At 32.2% G+C, this 20,674-nt stretch overlaps 1 protein-coding gene across 1 annotated transcript; it reads right to left on the reverse strand.

The window, feature by feature from the left end:
- Nucleotides 1–813: 813 nt before the first annotated feature.
- Nucleotides 814–19,382, reverse strand: LOC100777845 (calcium-transporting ATPase 9, plasma membrane-type). Its single transcript, XM_041017176.1, is given in 36 exon segments — nucleotides 814–1,236; nucleotides 1,521–1,612; nucleotides 1,704–1,811; nucleotides 2,724–2,855; nucleotides 2,985–3,030; nucleotides 3,775–3,875; nucleotides 4,391–4,528; nucleotides 5,464–5,562; nucleotides 6,636–6,752; nucleotides 6,976–7,140; nucleotides 7,281–7,340; nucleotides 7,595–7,762; nucleotides 8,090–8,200; nucleotides 8,446–8,544; nucleotides 8,644–8,709; nucleotides 10,277–10,414; nucleotides 11,213–11,296; nucleotides 11,375–11,417; nucleotides 11,533–11,588; nucleotides 11,671–11,779; nucleotides 11,885–11,967; nucleotides 12,077–12,160; nucleotides 12,621–12,692; nucleotides 12,771–12,848; nucleotides 12,930–13,013; nucleotides 13,083–13,153; nucleotides 13,401–13,470; nucleotides 14,126–14,215; nucleotides 14,303–14,434; nucleotides 14,521–14,636; nucleotides 15,346–15,385; nucleotides 15,475–15,504; nucleotides 15,506–15,592; nucleotides 16,292–16,521; nucleotides 18,939–19,077; nucleotides 19,202–19,382. Coding segments are annotated over 34 exon segments (3,273 nt in total). The 5' UTR covers nucleotides 16,481–16,521; nucleotides 18,939–19,077; nucleotides 19,202–19,382; the 3' UTR covers nucleotides 814–1,121.
- Between the last annotated feature and the right edge of the window lie 1,292 nt (nucleotides 19,383–20,674).

Raw genomic sequence — 20,674 nt, forward strand, 5'->3', positions numbered from 1 at the left:
AACGTGTTTGTCCAATTAGCAATTAAATATGAATTATGGAGCACACACGTGATTTCTTGTTGCTTCTAATCCACAAAAGTGTTGATTGTAAAGTCTTGTGTGTGGCCCAGGAACTTAATAAGAGAATTTACCAGCTGAGGCTGCGTAATGCACGTGTTTGGTAGCGAGTTCACATATTAAGACTCAATCGCAACAAGTGAAATAGTGTTTCATGCTAATAATGATCAAGGCGAGCTAGCTACATTTTCACTCGTCAATTCAATTGAAGAGCCAGCCAACCTCAGCATCAGTCAACACCCTTTTGATGCCTCCAGTTCTGCATGTTTCCCATATGACCGTTCTATATATTTATATTATCTAAAATTGATTGAAAGTTCAATTGGTTGCTTAGTGAAAATTTTAATTTTCTTGCTATCTAAAATGGCGACATTTGAGTTAAAATTTTATATACTTTAAAATTGTTGACCACTTGTCTAAGAGATTCGATTCTTATCTGCGTAACAGATTGCGTGAGCCAATTAAATTGCCAGCTTTTATGCTTATATTATAGCAGACAGGGTTCTTAGTTCACGTGATATGTGAAACAAAAAGGATTTATTTACGAAAATTTACGTACGAAAATCCTTATAAATGAATGGGAATCATTGGTGGAATAGTAAACTGAATTCAAGCAATCACCGCGATTCTTCATTTTTCACATCGAAAAAATCCGCATAAAAGAATTCATACTAAATAACAAAATCTATATGAAATATAAATGGCTAAAATACGCTATGCTTTCCTTAATTTGTTTGGGGAATCGAACCTTGCCAATGCTAAAAAGTCAGTTTGATAGTATTTCACTATTTATAAAGTGGCAAGGGGCAACTCTAACAATATCTAGAAATGTTACAATGTACAGCTGAACCAAAAAATGAAATGATGTTAAAAGTAAAAGGAATCACGTAATGATTGCTTTATGCTTAAACCCTTTGGGATTAATTGGATAATATACATTTCATTGGAATTCTAGAAGGATGGTTCAGCAATATGGAGCAGTAATAATATATACTATATTGTAACCTGTGAGGCGTTAGCTTAATATGCATGCATGGCTGGTTATCCACTTGAGGAAGCGATGCCTATTGCGTAGCACGAGACCTAGACCTCTTCAATCGCCTGAGTGGTTTCAAGAAGTAACGAGCCAATGGTGTTTTGGGAACTGGAATGAATTTGCCGACTATAGCAAGGGGCCAGCTGTAAGATGGCAAAAGCAATAACTATGAGATATGATTTGTTGCCAAAATGCAAAAGCTCCGGTATAAAAATTAAGAGCAACTAGTACGCGGTAATTTTACAGTTTGTTCATACAAGGGAGCTAAATCATGTTTACAGCAAGAATTCAATAATAATGGTAATGTTGTATAATGAAGGATATAGAAGTCTTCAACTCTGGATTATGACCAAGAGCGTGAATGTATGATTCATCGATACTCCAAGAACTACCATTATCAAATGCTAATGCAGTTGAGTGAACTAACCTGACAAGGCCAATACCAAGAGAAGCAAGCCATAGCTTCCAATCAAGTCTCACTGTTGAGGTGAACTTTCCAAGGAACTCGATGATGATTATCTAACAATTTGAAGTAGAGTGAGAAAGCAAGCAAATGTTAAGAAGTAGTAGTAATTATTAAGAACACAATAAAGCAGAGATCGCTATTCACCTGAAGTATAAAGGTCACTCCAACAATTCCCATGAAAAGTTTGTTATTCGTCACTCCACGGAAAACATTCATTTCATCGGGTTTCCGAGCATTGAATTCATTGAATATCTGTAATTTGAAACATTTTAAATCTTTTAATTTGATGGATTAGTAAATTAATAAATTCTTTCCATTATTTACTTTTATAGTTGCACTTCCCTCTCAAAATGAGGGGAAGGGGAAAGTGGATTTAAACGCACCAATCAACTGTTCCACACATTCAATAATTGAACATGGCACTTGGTTTGTGCAAACCAACTGAAAGTTCTACACATTTTTTCTAAAATCATAGCCACCAAGGTCTAATGAACTTCTGTATTCTTTAGTGTAATCATTATTCACGTTGGAAATGTATTGAAAATCACAATAAAAATATATTAATGACATCTTAACAACTGCCCTAATAGTACTACTAGTTAGCAAGACCTAAATATTAATGCATTATTTCTCATAAAATCTAATTATTTTAAACAAGGGTATGTGCAGAAAAAAAATTAATGAGACTTAAAATATGTAAAACATCAATGGTGTTATACCATAGTGATAGTACATCCTTCTTTTCACTTTATCTGTCATTTGAGATTATAACACTGATTAAAAAAAGTAAAAAATCTCTGATTTTACTAAAATTATTTGTAATCTTTTAGTATGACATTTGTCTCTTTGATTTATTTTTTCTCTTTTTTTTTATAAGGATATAATTGAAAAAAATATCAATTAATATCATCTTTAAATTTTATATTAACAAATAAAAACATTCTTTTTCTTTAAAAGTGACAAAAAAAAACGGTTATTCTGTGGCTTATGAGAGACCCCATAGTAACTAATGAGAATAAAAGTGGTTTAATCCATCAACAATGGAAAAAATCCCAAGCAAAGGATAAATAAGAATATAAAAGGAAACAAAAGGGGAAAAGTAGTGGTTCCTCTGACAAAGGACCGGCCAAATATCTCATATTTGCATGTTCAAAAACCACTTACTTGGCACAGGACGAACGCGTTGAATATTAAAGTATTCTTCACTTGAAAGGCATCAGCTTTGGTATCTTGTTTTGGTAGAATACTTTCACCACAAAAGTTAAGAACGAGAAGAACTGCGATTTGATAGACAGCCTACGATGATAAATAATACTCATTAGACAATAGGACCTAGAGAGCCTCGTATGAAAATGTTTTTATTTGATAGACAATTGCAAGATTATCTTAATAAGTGTCCACATGGAATAAACTAATTTAATTTACCTGTACGATCAAGTTTCTCCACATGATATTTGTTATAAGAGATTCTCTGAAAGCCAAATATAAGATCATAGTTAAAGCGTGTATTTAATTCAAAACCCAAATGATCCATTAGGGCATGCAACTGCCTCAAAACTTCTTCAATGCCACCAGTTTTAAGGGATAGAATTATTTCCTCACCTTCCAATTCTGTTGAGCTAATATATCCCATTCTCAAACTATTATTTTCTTTTCCAATTGGATTTAACTCCTTTAAAGTGAAGAGTGCATTTTAAAAAATAAGAGCAGTAAAAATTGTTGATTAAATATTTAACAGGTAAGACTGCAACAAACTTCCGAATTTGTTATATATGTATTTAATTTAATTTATCATAAGCAGTCACTGATTTTCTAATCAAAGTTGTAAGTGCACTTTATTATCATACAAGAGTGCACCTCCTCACTTTATCCTCTTTCATATATCCTTATGTTATGTCACATAATAGATTTTTCTATACAATTTAAATAAGTTGAAAATGAAAATATCATCTTAAATACAACAGTAGAGAGTGACATTCAAAACCAAACACAGAAACACTATGTTATGCCTCTGGTTGAAATTATGCATAGGAAAGTCAAAAGACCTGTTCCGATTGACCATGCCAGCATCAAGTGACAGACATATCACACATTTACTAAAATCAAGTATAAGAACCAAGTGTACATGTGCATGCTCGTTTTTGTGCTGATCAGTATAGTATTAAGGGTACCATAAATATTAAACTGCTTAGAGAGAAAGCCAATCAATCCAAACCTTCGGCCAACTGGTGATCTGTGCATTAGGCGGTCTGTTGGCGGTTCAGTAGCCAGTGCAAGCGCCCCAAGTGTATCCATGATAAGGTTGACCCACAAAAGCTGTACCCAAGAGCATGAACATCAAAAACCAAAATATACCTTTTTTTCATTGATGATGTTTTTAATCTACCCTTGTACGTAACTATCAGTCTTAGTTTTTGCTGACAAACACTAAACCCATGAGAAAAAATAGTTCACAAAGAACAATCTGATCTATAATCCAAACACAGTAAGATTTCCGGATGGTGAGTGTTGTTGACCTAAGCGTAAAGGACTGAGCTACTTCTCCTACTCATCGTGGGTGGCAGCCCATCCATAACAATACCTTTGAAGCAAACTCAACCCGCCCAAGTAGTACAACTTATAAATATTACGTTAATAAATCAAAGAAAAAACAGGAAAGCTTGTTTACAATTAATAAGAAATAGAAAAAAGTGTTCACAATTCCATGGCCTAAAGATGTTTGCGGTGGTTCAAATCTGATAGGATTTCCTGTTTTTCACCCCCTTTCCACTTTATTAGGTCTCATTAGAGTGTAAGGTGTGACACAAAAATAGAGAAGAGGAGATACGTACCTGCACTGCATTTAAAGGAACATCACCAGAAGTTATTGCTGCCACAACATTTATTACAAGAGCAGCAACATTAACCGTGAGCTGAAACTGGATAAATTTCTGAATATTTGCATATACAGAGCGGCCCCATCGGACAACCTACACAAAGAATGAAATAGACATCTCAGACAAATTACAAGATGAGCAATCCATAGGATACATGTGTCTTGGTGAAATAAATCTCTCCTTAAGCCAAAACCCAATCAAACCCACTACCCAATACACCTGACAAATTGGCTTGTTTCTCAGCCATGTCAAATTCATAGCCAATTGTTTTAAGCAGAAAGGGACAAAAGGAGGTAAATGTTAAAATAAAAGCTGAGAAAACAAAACAATGACAAAGGAAAAAGTAATAACTTTGTACTAGAATGTATTTAGTACTAATTTATGTAATTTTTCAAGCCAAAAGATAAGGTCCATGTATATTGGGAATTGAATTTTTATCACTAAGATTTAGGTGGCTTAGCAAAGTGAAAGATTGCATTTTACTAGATGAACCTTAGTTGAATGGATATATTAGAAGTTGTTTTTGTTTCAACTTTCAAAAGAACTTATTTATTATAGTTGGTGGCAATCTTCACTATAGATAGAGAAAAGAATTAGGGGAGAAACACAACACATGAAAAGAGAGTGTGTGAGAAGAGAGATTGTGAAACAAAATCACTTTGTTAAGAGAAAAGTATCTTTGTGAGAGTGTTATCATTTCTTGTAATCATTGAGTGGAGTATTCGGATTTGTAAAGTGATACACTATTTGGGATGTGTTACAATCTTGTAATCATTTTTGTGATAGGAAAATATTTTTGAGACGGTTTCGTGGACGTAGGTAAGAGGTGTTGAATCACTTTAAATTCTTGTGGGAGCGTTGATGTTGCTGCTCTTGTAATAAGAGGTGTTGAATTCACGATCCTTTGTGGGTGTGAATAATTTTGTTTGTGGGAGCGTTGATTACCCAACAATTTACTAGGAGAAGATACAGGAAACGGAAGACAATATCATATCCAAGCCTGAGAATGTATTAAATAGAACACCTACCTTTACCACTGATGCAAAGTTATCGTCTAGGATTATAATATCTGAGCTTTCTTTTGCAACTTCAGTTCCTTGGATGCCCATAGAAAGACCAATATCAGCCTAAAATTCAAAATAGTAAAGCACGAGATTAACTATAACAAGATTCTTTTTAGTAAACAGGAATTATTTTAATAAATGGAACATGACAACCAAACAGATGGAGGCGCAAGAGGCAAGAAGAAAACTTTGACACCGCCAATTACCGTAGGTATCTCTATGTTAATTGCAACAATCTGTTGCTACAAATGCATAAACTTCAAGGGCCAAAAAAATAAAAGAAATGCATCCAATTTACTACTTGTGCTTGTGCGGAAGAAAAACATTTTGCGGACAAATAAGGGCATTTTTCGGGTTTTAGAAAACATTTTCTATTTTTACTTCCTTTTTCATAAATAATTACCGAAGTGTCAACTTATTTTCACTTTGTTTTGTTGTTTTTTTGTTTTCAAATATTTGTAAAAAATTCTTTTCATCATTTTTATACAATTTTTTTAAATAAAAAAGTGAAAATAAGGTAGCATTTTTGTAATCTTTGTGAAATCAAGAATTGAAAACAGAAAACATTCTCCATTCTCTCTCTCCTCATTTCTTCCTCCCTCTCCATCTTTTCAAATGGTAGTTAAACACATTAAGCTGGATTGTTTTTAGAATGTGATATTAAAGGCAACAGCTATTGGCATGGCAATGATTATAGATAAGGGTTAGTTTACAGAAAGAATATCACAAATGGCCACTTATTGCGTTTGTATTCCAAAAAGTTAGATCATCGGCAGTAATTACTGTTACATCCAGAATTTTGCCAACATTAATGACATGAAACTTGACATTCAAATATGCAGGCTTTAGCATTCAACTTCAACTAGAACCATGTCTACTGAACACATTGGAACAACTTCCTACGAGCTAAAGAACAAATTACACGGAACTTCATGTCTGCCAGAACAATTTTAATGAGAAAAGTTTATGAAAGTCATTCGAATCAAATATGGAAGCTTCATGATATACTGTTCAAATGTGTTCGTAGTGAAATATATATTCTGTTCATTCATAAGCAAGATTTCAGGAGATAAAAAGTTTTGTAGCTAATTTATTTCTCAACAGTCAAAAGGATGCATCCAAAGAATAGGACAGACCTCATGTAGGGCAGGAGCATCATTGGTGCCGTCTCCTGTGACCGCAACAACTTCCCCTCCTTTACGTAGAGCTTGCACAAGCAAAAGCTTGTCATTAGGAGAAGACCTCCCCATCACCTATATATATTATTCAAATTGTCATTATAAAATTATGTATCTAACTCGCATGTAATATGGCTAGAGTTATTAGCAATTTAGCAAGAACAGCATTTCCTTGTATAAGATTGGGAATGGAGAGAAAAAAAATCCATTTATCAAATATTTACAGCTAATGCATATAAATTAAAAAAATCACAATATCCACCAAAAAAAAGAAAAAATCACAACGAAAGAAACATACAGTTATTTTCTTGGCAATATCTTCTCTTTCCTTTTCAGATAGTTCACGGAATTTCTTTCCTTCAATTATATTTGGCTCAACAGCATCTTCAATTGAAGCCAGTATGCCACACTCCAAAGCTATTGCCTTTGCTGTTTGAAGGTTGTCTCCAGTAACCATGCGTACCTGTGAATTCATAACCGTAGAATGTGTAATGTGTTAGGTTCCCATGTTACATTTTGTATGACCACTCATGTCGTAGTAAAGCCAAAAACCACAATCAATATAAAACAAGACACAAACTATACCCGTAAAACTCATATTACCTTAACACCAGCATCAGTGCATACTTTTACAGCATCTTTGACACCAGGGCGACAAGGATCCTGAAGATACAGATTAGTTTTAGCTTAAATAAAGGACAAAGGATTAGCGGGTAATTTGAAAGGACAAGGACCAAGCAATCTCCATTAACTCAATTCCATATTCATCAATAAATAATAGGATTAGGGTTTAAGAATATTATTATGAATATATGAACCAGAATGCAAGACTTATTTGTACATAAAACGAGAGTTACAAAACACACATAAAAAGTTTAAGACAATACACCAGGAGGAAATCTACGCTTGCAGTTTACCTTTATTCCAACAATAGCAAGCAAAACAAGCTCATGTTCTGGTAAGGACCATTGGTCTAAATCCTGCTCACTAGATGGAACTTTGTCTAATTCATAGGATCTGTATGCAATGGCTACACAACGCAAGCTGCGAGCAGCCATGTCATCAATAGCATCCTTGAAAAAACCCTGTGAAAGAATTTTTTAAAAATCAATTAATTAGGAAATTGCTGAAAAATTGTCAACTGCTCTCAGTTGTTATATTTTTGCAGGAACAATCAGATGCTATATTACCCGATACATAATTGCTAAATTTTCCATCAGAGTAACTTCAAATGACACTATAATCAAATTGATAAGAAAAAAGACATTGGTGGAAACCTTATTCCATGTATTTTTCCTTAATTTCTGATGGTTATAAACCAAAATAAAAATATAATAAGATCCCCAATGTTCAATTAAATGAATTTCATTCCATCAGCAAACTCTCTAGGACTTGAAACTGCCGTTCCTAACCTTCTCTTCTTCAATGGATTGCAATTGACCATCTGAATCAAGATATTGAGTACATGTTCCTAGAACTATCTCTGCAGCTCCCTTCCAATGTATATGTACTCCAGAATCCCCCTGAAAGGAAAATTGCATTAGTATATCTGATTAGCATAGAAAAGAAGACAAAAAACTAATATAATGAATCAACATGCAACCCATGCATGTAATATGATTCCATAACAGCATTCACTATTACAACTTAACTTAGTTCACAAGTGAAAGTTAATAATTGAAACAAGGATGAATACATGTCTCGTACTAGTTCACAGATTGCTCTAAATGAAAGGATGCATCAGTAAATGTTTTTATCAAATGATTACCAGCTTCAAAGCAACACCACCTCTCTTTTTCTCAGAATTGAAGGGGAAGACATGGAGAACTGTTGAATTTGATCTTATAACATCAAAATCCATACCCAACTGCCATATTGAAATGAGTTCAGCTTCAAAATCAACAGATTAATAGAGGGGAGTGATCAGAAAAAAAAATAATACAAGAAAAAAAATCAGCAAGGGTACCTTTACTGCCCATTTAAGAATTGCCTTCTCTGTAGGAGATCCAGACACCTCTGTTTCTCCACCATCCTACAAAATCAAATACAGCGACAAATTTAATTCTTGATAGATATCAAAATATTAATCCGAAATATTCATAAAATCAAAATGATGGTAGTGACAATTAATGAGGACAACAATAGGTTAATAAAGATTTTTCTATCAGCTTTAATGTTACTAACACACAACAAGACCAGCACAATCTTGTAACAGTAAATGAAAAACCAAAAAAAAATTCAGTATATTGTTTGCTACCTATAGCTAATAATATCAGGTATTGTATTGGTTCATATTAGCCTCTATGGAAGAGACTAGCCACAAGCACACCAGATAACTATTATCAGATACCAAGTTAAGAATAAGAGCCTCCAAAAGCATTCATCAATTGTATTTTTAATTCCCATTCTTAAAATAATTTAGAACTTCTATATCTAAGTCACTTAGTATCAGCTTTATCAACATTACGTATGCCAGAGGCACAAAGATAAGTTGCAGAAACTGGACATATAATTTCAGGTTGCAACTGAACACTCATTTATTCAACAGTTGTCTTTAAATCCCAATTCTAGGCATTGAAACGTAAACGTAAGGAATTTAAGTTTCAGGAGTAGACATCTTGATTATGCTTATCAAATTGAACTCTCTTATAGAAACTATTTATTTGTCATCCAAGAAATGTTATAACCAAACACTGAATTGCCCACTGCTTGCACATTTTATTTATCAATTCTGTAGGCATATTTTTCAAATGCAGTTTAGCAATTTTTATTTTTTTTGATCCATCTATAATATTGTTTTCAATTATTCTAGGACCAACTAAATTTTTATTTATCATTTCTGTAGGTAGATTTAAAAATATTGACTTTAGTAAACGAAATTCAGAAAGAACCCCAACAAAAATCTTAATTATTCTGAATGCATACTGTCAAGAACCAACTTTCCAAAAGCGTAATGGGTTAGGTAAAGCCTCATGAATGATTTTATATCTCAAAAAATCCCCCTCACAAAAGAGCCCTTTGACTTGAAACATGGACAATGTATGTATAACTACTCTACATAGCCATAGGTGAAGGCTCAAAATTAGTCTATAAATCTACCACACCCTGCCACAGTATCACCCAAAATCCCATTGGGCTTGAACCATGGACAATTGGTCATGCTCGACATGCATGAGCATGACCATTTTACATTATCCCAAATTCAACTTAATTATGAAGAATGCGGAAGCAAGGATTGAATTCTTAACCACTTAGTTGTAGAAGCTCTAATACTATATCATGTACTAACTTTCCTAACAGCTTAAGCTGTTAACTGGAGGCTATGAATGAATTTATATCTTTAACACAATACTGTGTTTGCTTCAGATCTTCCAAAAGATAAATGAACATAACACATATGAACTTTGTCAGTACTTGTGAGCATATCAATGCTGCATGCAGCTGTCTATTTGAAGAAACACAACAAACTGTTCCTCTCAAACAAAAACTCTAATCAAAACCATGAACAAATCCTTGAGTTAATTTAGCTCCAGATATCACAACACAACATAAAAGGGAATCCTAGTTATAATTGTTAAAATTATGTATAAAAGGCGAACCTTAGGTACAAAAACATTTCCGGTTGTATTCTGTGCAATGCCCTCATTTATCAGAGACAATGCTTTTGGATGCAACTTTGATGAGTCATCTGGTGAATATACTTTCGTGCTCCCAACATATGCCTCAACTACAGTCATCTGTAATGCCATAAAATAAATCACCATCATATCTTAATAATCCAAAGGTTTTAAATTAAATGAAGAAAGAACAGATGACTTGGAGTTCAGCAGAATGGACTAATAGGTTTTTAACAAATTGTAAAACTTATTAGATAGACTATGTCTATGACTATTGACAAAAAATATGGACACATACATAATGGGTCTATCAGACAACTGATCTGTTTCAAGTTCCTTCTCTATATTTCTCCTTATTATACTTAACAAACAAGGTATCCTTCTCCAATCCATACAAAAGCCTTTTATTTGTGAACGGAAATGGAAATGAAACCACTTTGCTTCAACAACCAAAAAAAATCATGGGTATTTATTTTCATGAAGCTCTACTGTTTAAAAGTCCGGAAATTACCAACATTTTATTCAACAATAACATAAAGTGTTACGTAAGCAAATTACGAAGGCTAATTTCCAATTAACCCAAAACCGCCTACACTAAGAGAAGGGGAATTGAATAACTTGATAACGCTGGAAGCTTTTATTCATTTGCATAAATGTAAACTAGCAGAATGACAAGCCTTGTCCTGCCTGGCTGTCTGCATTTTTTATTTTTAGAATAACGTTTTATTTTTTATTTTTGGAATATAAAATAGAAGAGAGAGAGAGAGGATGGGGCTATAGTTGTAACAGTTAAAGGGTAAAATAGGTAAAACAAATTTGTAGATCAAAAACGGGGTATTGCCTTTACTAATGTTATAGATTATAAATTATAGCCATAATTCCCTCTAGATTGTCCAAGCCTAAGATAATGAAACTCGCCTGATTTAAGGTCAATGTTCCTGTCTTATCACTGCAAATTGTTGTGGCAGAGCCCATAGTTTCACAGGCCGATAGCCGCCGTACCTGCAAATTTTTTACTGTTAGAAAGGATGCCTTAAAACTAAAAATAACAAAAAGATAGATGCATAAAATGATACTTACCAAGGCCTTGTCTGCCATCATTTTCCGCATTGAGTATGCCAAGCTATTGCGAAAGCAACAGGAGGAAAATTGCACAGATTAGAAGCAAACAATATCTGTGGCCTAGTTTTGGCCATATCTATGTTGCATAATGAAATAACCTAGCCACTTGTACTTACGTTAAGGTAACAGCCAAAGGTAGACCTTCAGGGACTGCCACGACCACAATTGTGACCTGCATGGCCCTATATAGTTAAAAACTACTAAAAATAGAAAAAGAAAAAAAATGAATAAAACAGTTCAAAATTTGCACTTACTGCGATGGTAAAAATTTTGATGACATCATCTACTGCATTGCTAACACTAGTCTTTCCAGCAACAAATTCAACATTTCCATCTATATCTTTGGTATGGCCGGAAAAGTATCTGCAATTTCAGAGTCAAAATAAAGCATTTCAAAATGGCACAAAACCTGTTCCATGAGCTATAACATACATGAAAAATAAAAAATAAAGAGAAATTGAAGATTACCTGCCCAAGAGGACAGCAAGCACTAAAACAGCTACAGTAAGCCCAACTACACCAATAAAAGTTGCTACTCCATTCAAACGTACCTATCACATATCACCAAAAGTAAATCACACTTTTAACATCTTTGTTTTCATTACGGTACAGCTAAAGCAACAGCCTTTCTTTTTTTGTTTTGGATGGAGCAGGGGGAACCTGTAACGGAGTCTCTTCTCCAGTGTCCTCTGAGATACTTGCCATCAACAATCCCCATTCAGTATTTATACCAACACCAGTTACCTACAAATGGCAGTCTAAAATGTGAGGTGGCATTCTGTAAACTTTATTTATGTTCTTAAAGACCACTAAAAGCATAATCAAGATAGGAGTATTCTACACACTTTTGCATAGAGAAGAACAAAATTAACGACAAAGAACAACAAGAAGATAATAAAATTCAACAAAAATAATTGTTGAAAGAATCAAATTCATAGCATTACAAAGACACGTGTAAATTATTAGGAAAATTCTTGTGAAAAACAGTTATAAATGCCTAATAAACAATTATGGATAGATACAAAGAGAGAGAAAGAGAAAAGGAACATTGAAAAGTAAATGTTAGAAAATACAACAAACTATTTTTAATTTTTTCTTTATTTGAGAGTTGTTTCACAAAAATACATTTATACCATATAGCATTTTTCATATCAACATAATATCACGCCATAACAGCATAAGAGGATATGATATCATGTCATACCAGCATAACACCAACTCCATCTGCTACTTTGCAACCAGACATAAAAAATGGTGTTTTGTGATCCTTGTGAACCTACAGAACACTATTTTCTTAAAAGTCATAAGAATTAATAACCAATAATTTGGTCGATAGAAAGTATATAAAACATACAATCTTGCTTTCACCAGTCATACTGGATTCATCAATTGCAAGTGAATGGCCCGTGATTAATACTCCATCAGCAGGAACCTGAGTATGCCCATAGAGTAATCGGTGAACAAAAAATACTGCTCAATTTCCAGACAAACTCAAAATACCATACAAACTCACCTGATCTCCTATTTTAAGGGGTATAACATCACCAACAACAATATCAAATATTGAAATTTTAATTGTTCTCCCACCTCTAATAACCTGTAACAAGTTCAATAGTATTTAGTATAGGTACCCAATGTGAAGTTCCAATAATATAATGTTACACACCTCCAATTGTATATTTTGTTTTTCTGCATTCAAATTCTGAAACTGCAGAGACTGCCGATAATCACTGACAGCTGGCAGACAAAAAGGAAATGCAATTGCATAAAATTAGTCTAAGAAATAAATTGATACAGCTTGTATTAGAGTGACTAATGCTTATATTCCAAAAAGAACATAAATAGTCCAAGGCAAAATATAAGTTTGGCTGCACTCCAAATCTCAACATATGTCTCTCCTATACACATGTATAGATTTTGATTGAAGTAAATCCATGGATTATTTATAATAATAAAAAAAACAACTATCTAATATATACAATACCAGTAACTACAATGACAAGAAGAACTGCAAAAGCAATGCTTCCCCCATCATACCATCCTTCAGCCAAACCCTATCAATTACAAATAAAGGAAAGGATAAACCTTTGAGAATGACTTTGTCAACTCAATAGAAAATACCAAACAAATTTATTTAACTGACAAGAATAATCAGAAGATTCAAAACCAAGCGTCATGTAGAAACAGGTATATAAATAGAACAGAGGGGTCACAAAATAAAATGCACAAAGTAAACTGCTAAAATTTAGTAATGTCAGAAAAAAGCAAAAGACATCATGATGGAGTGAATATTGACTGTAAATAGGATGTGATGAATTCATTTTATTTTATCATGTATGCCATGCTCAAGCAACAATAATTTGAAATTAATGATGCAGGCCAGCAATAATTCTGAAACATAATTTCCAGAAAAAACTAGCATTACATTTTTATTTTTTGATTAAAACATCACATTTATGTTGTTACTGACAGGATGAGCTGATATATCCAGCTTCTACATGACATCTGACAATAGTATATTTTGAAGAAATAACTTTTTAATGCATTATAAGAGCATTCATAATTCGCGTGTGTTCTTTTCTTGCTGCTAATGCATCTCACTGTTTTTATCCTGTTAAACAATTCTCCATATGAAAGAAATTATTCAAACCAAATAAGACGTGGTAGGTTCATCTTAAATTTTTTAGCAATTATAAATACTGATTGCACCTCTGTTTTTATTCCAAGTGCCAATGACACCGCAGCAGCTATTATCAATATTATGAGAGTCAGATCCTGCCAAGCTTCCCATAAAAACCTCTAAAACAATCACAAATCACAATTAGTTCATCAATTATAATTTCAGAAAAATATATATGTAGAATGATGAAGTCATTAAGAATATACCCAGAAACTTCTTCCTTTTTTCCGAGGATATGTATTAGTTCCAAATGCATTTTTCCTTTTTAACAGATCAGCATCATCTCCACTAATACCTTTATCCGGATTAGATTTTATTAAATTTGATAAGCCTCTAATCTGAACAAGATATCACTAGATTGTATTAGCAAAACAAATCACTTCAACATTTCTATAAGCAACCAAACAACATGTTGAAGACTTGCCCCTCCATATTGTTGTAAAGCAGAAATATTCTGATCCTTAGACATTGAAACAAGTTGTTCGAGCCCAATATCATAGTCACCAACTGGAGTTGGGGGTGACACTGCTGTACTTATCACTGGATGATTCAAAATATAAATTGAAAGACCATAATAAGTAACTCAAAATGCAGATTGCAATTAAAAAAGTAATAACCATTGACCACATGCAGTTATGTGCAATTGGTATTATTACAGTTAACAAAAAAACAAAGCTTGTACATTCCAAAAGCCGATTAATTAATTGAAGGCTACTGCCAAGATTCATGCTACAGAATACAGATTGATTTATAAACAATATATAATGAAATCCAAATAGGACTAGAAACTGAAAAGCGATTCACATTGCAACAGCTCTAAAGGAGAGTATGACTTTCGCCAGTTAAAATTTCTAAATTGCATATCCACCTAAGGTTATCAAACACATCAGAACATTTTAATGAAGTTACAGAAAATCAAATAATTTAATTCTTTTCCGGACCATTATCAATAGTCTGCTACTAGATCCTTTTGTGATACAGTACCTTAAAACCAACAGCATCAATGCCAAACTGTTTCTTTTTTTTTAGATTTTGTGCCAATAGTTGACCACTCCGGTTAATTTCTCTTAACATCTATATTTACACTACAAACTCACCATTGCCACAAATATGTGATTTGTTAATTATGTGTTAAACTAGTAGTAGGATAATGCTTAATAAAATTGTTATTTCCTAAGCTCATGGTAAGCAAAGATGACAATCATCAGAATCATTAAAAGATGAGAAGAAGAAAAATTAATAAGTGTACCTAGCTCGCGTTCACCGGCCAATCTGAAAAGCAGTGCTGCCTAATAAAACAATAAACGGTGGATTAGGAAAGTAAAAGATAGTTAGAAACAATTAATCAGGGAACACGTTTGTCATTCCGAAACATTACTCTTATGACTTGTGCATGGGCTCTAATCAAGGTGTTTCTTTTGCTCTTTCTCTTCTTCCTTTCTCAAGTCCAAAGTATATCTAAAACGCCTGGACGCATTGAGCACGAGTGCTGCTTGCTGTACATGGGTGAAACTTCAGTTAGATGCCTTGCAAAAAGCAGACATACCGCTACACTAATGCACCTCGTCAAAATTACACTGGCTAAAGTCACAATCCAGATATATTAAAATAATGGTAAAACAGGCACCAATTAGCTTAAAGAAGAGATGAAACAGTAGTTTTGAATATGAATTAAATCTGAAAACTAACCCCTTCGGCCCGCACCACAGAAGCATCTTAGAATTTTCATGCTTTCCATTTTTTTAATAGGTCTGATCTTCTATTTCTATGCCCGGTATAAGCATGCATTAGCAGGTTGTTAATGGTCGCAACTGCACACACATTGGAATTTATTCCCTTATTTTAAATTTTAAACAAAACACGCGTTGCAATAACGTGTTAGATTGGAGATGAGTCCCAGCGAGTTTATATTTCCATTAGAAACCACGTTTAAGGCCAATCCACTAATTTTCTTCAGCCACATTGAGTGAGGTGCATTGAACAGCGAGCAAATGTACAGGGAAGCATTTATACATTTCCAGCAAGCACGCAACCATGTAAGTATATATTAAACACAGAGAAAATGTACAATGATTTATTCATGTTGAGAAGGAATGAGCGCGATCGGAGTGGAACAATGTGGAAGAGAGGGATGCAGATTGAATGATGAATAATAATAGAATAGAGGAGAAAATGCAAAGAGATAGAATGATTACTCTCCAACGGCGAAGCGTGTCGTGCGATACGTTCTTGGTTTGAGTAATGTCAAAAGGATCATCGGGATCCACGAGTTCTTGTTCGTCATCATCATGGTCGGAGGAGGGAGGGAGGGCGTGGTGGTCATCGTCGTTGGGGTGCCTGTTACTGTTAGCGATGTTAACGGTATGGTGGCCGTTCATGGTCATGGTTGCCTTCGCCTCCCAACAACAGCGATTTCGAATGCTCACTGCGTGGGAAACATCCAATACCAACCAATGTCAACAAAATTAATTTTAATTAAAAACAAATAATAATATCAATCAGTGCTATTGTGTGGCCATGCTAGACTAGCGCTCCGTTTCGTTAAGCTTTAGTGGCACACATTCTTTCATTCTTCTATTTTCTAAAATTATAAATTAGACATTAACCATTACTATCGCCACATCTATATATTCTCTCTCTATTATGTCATATGCTGGTTTTAATTAGTACTATTATATAGTTAGTTATTATGCTGCTTTTTTGGTACCAAAAAATAAACTACTATATAGCTGCAGCTGGTGGAATTTGATAGATGCATCAGAATTTAAGAAAATACAATTTTAATCCCTAAAATTTAGTTTTTAAAAACCAATTTTGATTTTTGAAAATATCAGTCCCTCAAATTTAATGTTTAGGGACTAAAAATGTTTTTTTTTCGAATTTTAGGAACTAACATGATTATTATTAAATTTGGGACATCAAAATCTAATTTGTGTAAAATTTTAGGAACTAAAAACAAAATTAAACATACTTAAAAATTAAATGATTTTTAATAAATTTTACAATTTTATATGATTTAAGTATTAATTTTATTATAATTTTAATTTTTTTATTATAATTAATTTACAAAATCTGATCTCAACCTCGATCAAAAGGGATTTTGTCAAATAGATATGAACATGTTATAATTTAATTGTCATGTCTATATCGTGACATTTGATTTAGAAAATATATATATTCATCTCTAGCTAAATTATTTTAATTTACTGGAATAAAATTCTTATTCAGCTTAAATGCGAATACGACTAGGATTAAGATTGTTGAGAATTTTATAAAATATATTTGGTTATTACTCCAAAAAAAAATATCAGTTATAAGTTTAAGGTCAATTATCATTAAAAAGAAAAGTTGAAACTATGATTAATTAGCATGGGGAAATTTTATTTCCATCTTTAAAAGTAAGAATTTTTAAATTCTTATTTATTTATAAATTAAAATGGAGTTTAGTACAAGAAAAAAAAATTATACCTAAAAATCTTGAGAATCATAATTCAGGAATGGTTAAAACTTGTTTTGCTGGTCACAAGTTTCTATAAAAAAAAATGATGAGCTAGCAATATTTTTATTTTCTTTTATTTATCAAATAAATGAAACTTTTCTTTGTCACTTTACGATGAATGTTGACAGTCCTTATACCAAATGTCATTCAAGGTTGAATATGAGAGCCAATATTTAAATGTCGATATTAGTTTTATATAATTCAAGATGAAAACTTAGTCTAAAGCGTATTAATTTCTAAGTTACATTCGTAAATATTTTGTATGATTAAATAAGATTTTGATGCTTCAAGTATTGATACATATTGATTTCAGTCCTTTAAAAATAATTTTAATGCATTTGTCCTAAAAAATTTAAAATTCTCCTTTCAGTCCTTTTATTTAATTCTATTAATTTGTTCGGTTAAATGTAAGTTATCTCTATTTATTGTAAATGATTTTAAGAAGACTCAAACTGTTACCATCAGTTGATATTTATTCCTAGAATTAGGTTCTACCACCAATAAAAGTAACATATAATTTTAATTAATTATCTTTTAAGACGCTTTTTCAAATAATTGTCTTAAAATTCTAAAATGTATTGTCTTTAAAATATATTTTTTTAAATGATTTTTTAAAGAACTATCATTGAAGTCTTTTACAATGATCGTCGAAAGTCTTTAAAGACTGTTTCCATCTTTAAATATCTTTTACAAGTGTTGTTTGTGGTTTTTGCAGTAGTGATTGTATGCACTGGTTTGGGAATAATAAAATTGTAATTTGAATTTTTTTTTTCTATTTTTACATAGCACACTGAATGTTAATGCTAAAAATGAAAATACAATATTGGTACAACTACCATTTAATTTATTAAGGAAATTTAAGTCAGTTATTGAGTATGTTGGAACATTGTTAATCATAAATAAGTTTTTAATACTTTTTGTTTTTCTTTAAAAAAAAATATGTCGAAGCATTCTATGCATTTAAAAAAAATTCAAGTACTGTTATATAATTAAGTATATCAAAATTAAAAAATCAAAGTGCAATACAAAAGTTATGAAATGAAAGGGCAATACAAAAGAAAATCAAGTATTTAAAAAATGATAGGAAGATATATAGGAAAGAAGGAATTGAGTATCATATTTTGATCCATTAAATTGAGTAATGTGTTATAATAATTAATGAAATATACGACTTAAGGAAGGATGGATAGAACTAGTACTTTAACACAGCCCATTCTGAAAGGCTTATCATGAGGCGTTTTACCAAAATTAATTGTCAGATTTCACGCAGATAATACATAAAAAATGGAAATTAAGTATACCAATTAATATTCAATAGAAACTGAAGTCTTATAGCTAATTACCTGATAAGGAAGAATGATGATGATGAATCTGGATAAGACGATGAGTTCATATATTTCTGGAACCGAGTTTCCACTTCCCGAGTACATATCACTACCGGTATTAGAAAGAGACTTGTTTTGGATGGGGAAATGGATGATTCTGCTATAAAGAAAAATGTGATGAACATGGCGAGTGATAATAAATGTTGAACAATGAAAACAAAATCTTTAAAAGACGGAAGCATATATATATAGAGAGAGAGAGAGAAAGAAGATGTACGTACGGTTGTGCATGAGCAGCACTGATTTATAAATGGAGCTGATTTGCACAAAGGAGATTTGGATCCCATAGCAGATATCACGAATCAGCTGGTATTAATTAGCTAGCTTATTCGGTGTATTCGAAGAAAATTCAGACATAATTAAAGAGAGGAAGGAAAGATGAGAAGATTGACTTGGAAGACTTGAAGAAGCTAGGAAATTTCGTGGAAACTTCCTTTGTGGTGCGGGTACACCAATATGCACCAAACAAACTATTGTTTTTTTCTGTATTTTTGGCATTGGCATGCATGCAGTACAATATTCTATTGGACATAACAAGCATACTTCCTCAATTTTTAACACGTTTTTATAAGAAGCAGCAGATTGTGTTGATTCTGTGTTGGGGGGATGTCTAAGAAAACGTATTTTTTTACGTTGAACACGGATATCTAAACACACTCTAAGAAATGTATTTATGTTAATGTTTGTAAGTTTTATCCTGTTTTATTTTAAGAAATTACTAATCTATTGTTTGAAACACATTTTTTCAAACTCTTTTATTACTAATTACTTTTTTAAACTTTATTATTTAAAAAGAATTATATTAACCTATATTGATTTAAGTGAAAGAGACCTATACCCTCGAATAAGTAATCTTTAATTCTAATTTGGAATTTCGAGTTCGCTTAAAATGAATTAATCCAATCTAACTTACATTAACAGTGAGATAAATTCAAGTCATGATCAACCTGATTCAGCTTGCTTAAATCAGCAGGTTAAACAAATTGGGTTATTGAAATTAAAAAGTTTAAAAGTATAGTATAATATTAAAAAAATACATGATAATGTCAAATTATCAAGTACTTGTTAATTATCATTAATTGTTTCGCATCCTTTTAAGGTAAGAATGAAATAGATATTAAAAAATGTCGGTTGATCTTGTAGAAGTTGAATTTTGGTAATTGGTGGAGTACTACGACACAAGTTATTAGTGTACGTAGATAAAATGCATAGAATTAGAGAGAATAGTGTACTTAAAGTTTGATAGACTCACCCATAAAACTTTCGTCAAGAAAAGGCCATATTTCTTACATAATGAGACATGGAATTCGCTTTTAAGGTGAATTCTTTGATTTGCTGTGTCTAATATTAACAAGAAAATAATGTTGCAAGGTTTGAAGTTGTATAGTCTAAATCAATTCAGCTAAATATCTATAATAACTATTAAAATTTTAAAAAAGGAGAGTATAGTATTCATCTTTTTGATATAATTAATTAGAATTTAGAAAAATTAAAAAATGTTAATAGTAATAAAAACCACTATTCGTAATATATTAAAACTAACTTATATGCATTTAAGTAAGTTATAAATTTTTTATAAAAGAAACTACTAGAATACTAAAATTAAATTAGTGAGTTGAAAGGTAAGAACAACACTAAAAGCAATAAGAATAATTATTTGGAATTTTTGTAGAAATCACAGATATTATTCACAA

This window comes from Glycine max, chromosome 7 (genome assembly GCF_000004515.6).
Source record: "Glycine max cultivar Williams 82 chromosome 7, Glycine_max_v4.0, whole genome shotgun sequence".
In the NCBI taxonomy this organism is placed as follows: domain Eukaryota; kingdom Viridiplantae; phylum Streptophyta; class Magnoliopsida; order Fabales; family Fabaceae; genus Glycine; species Glycine max.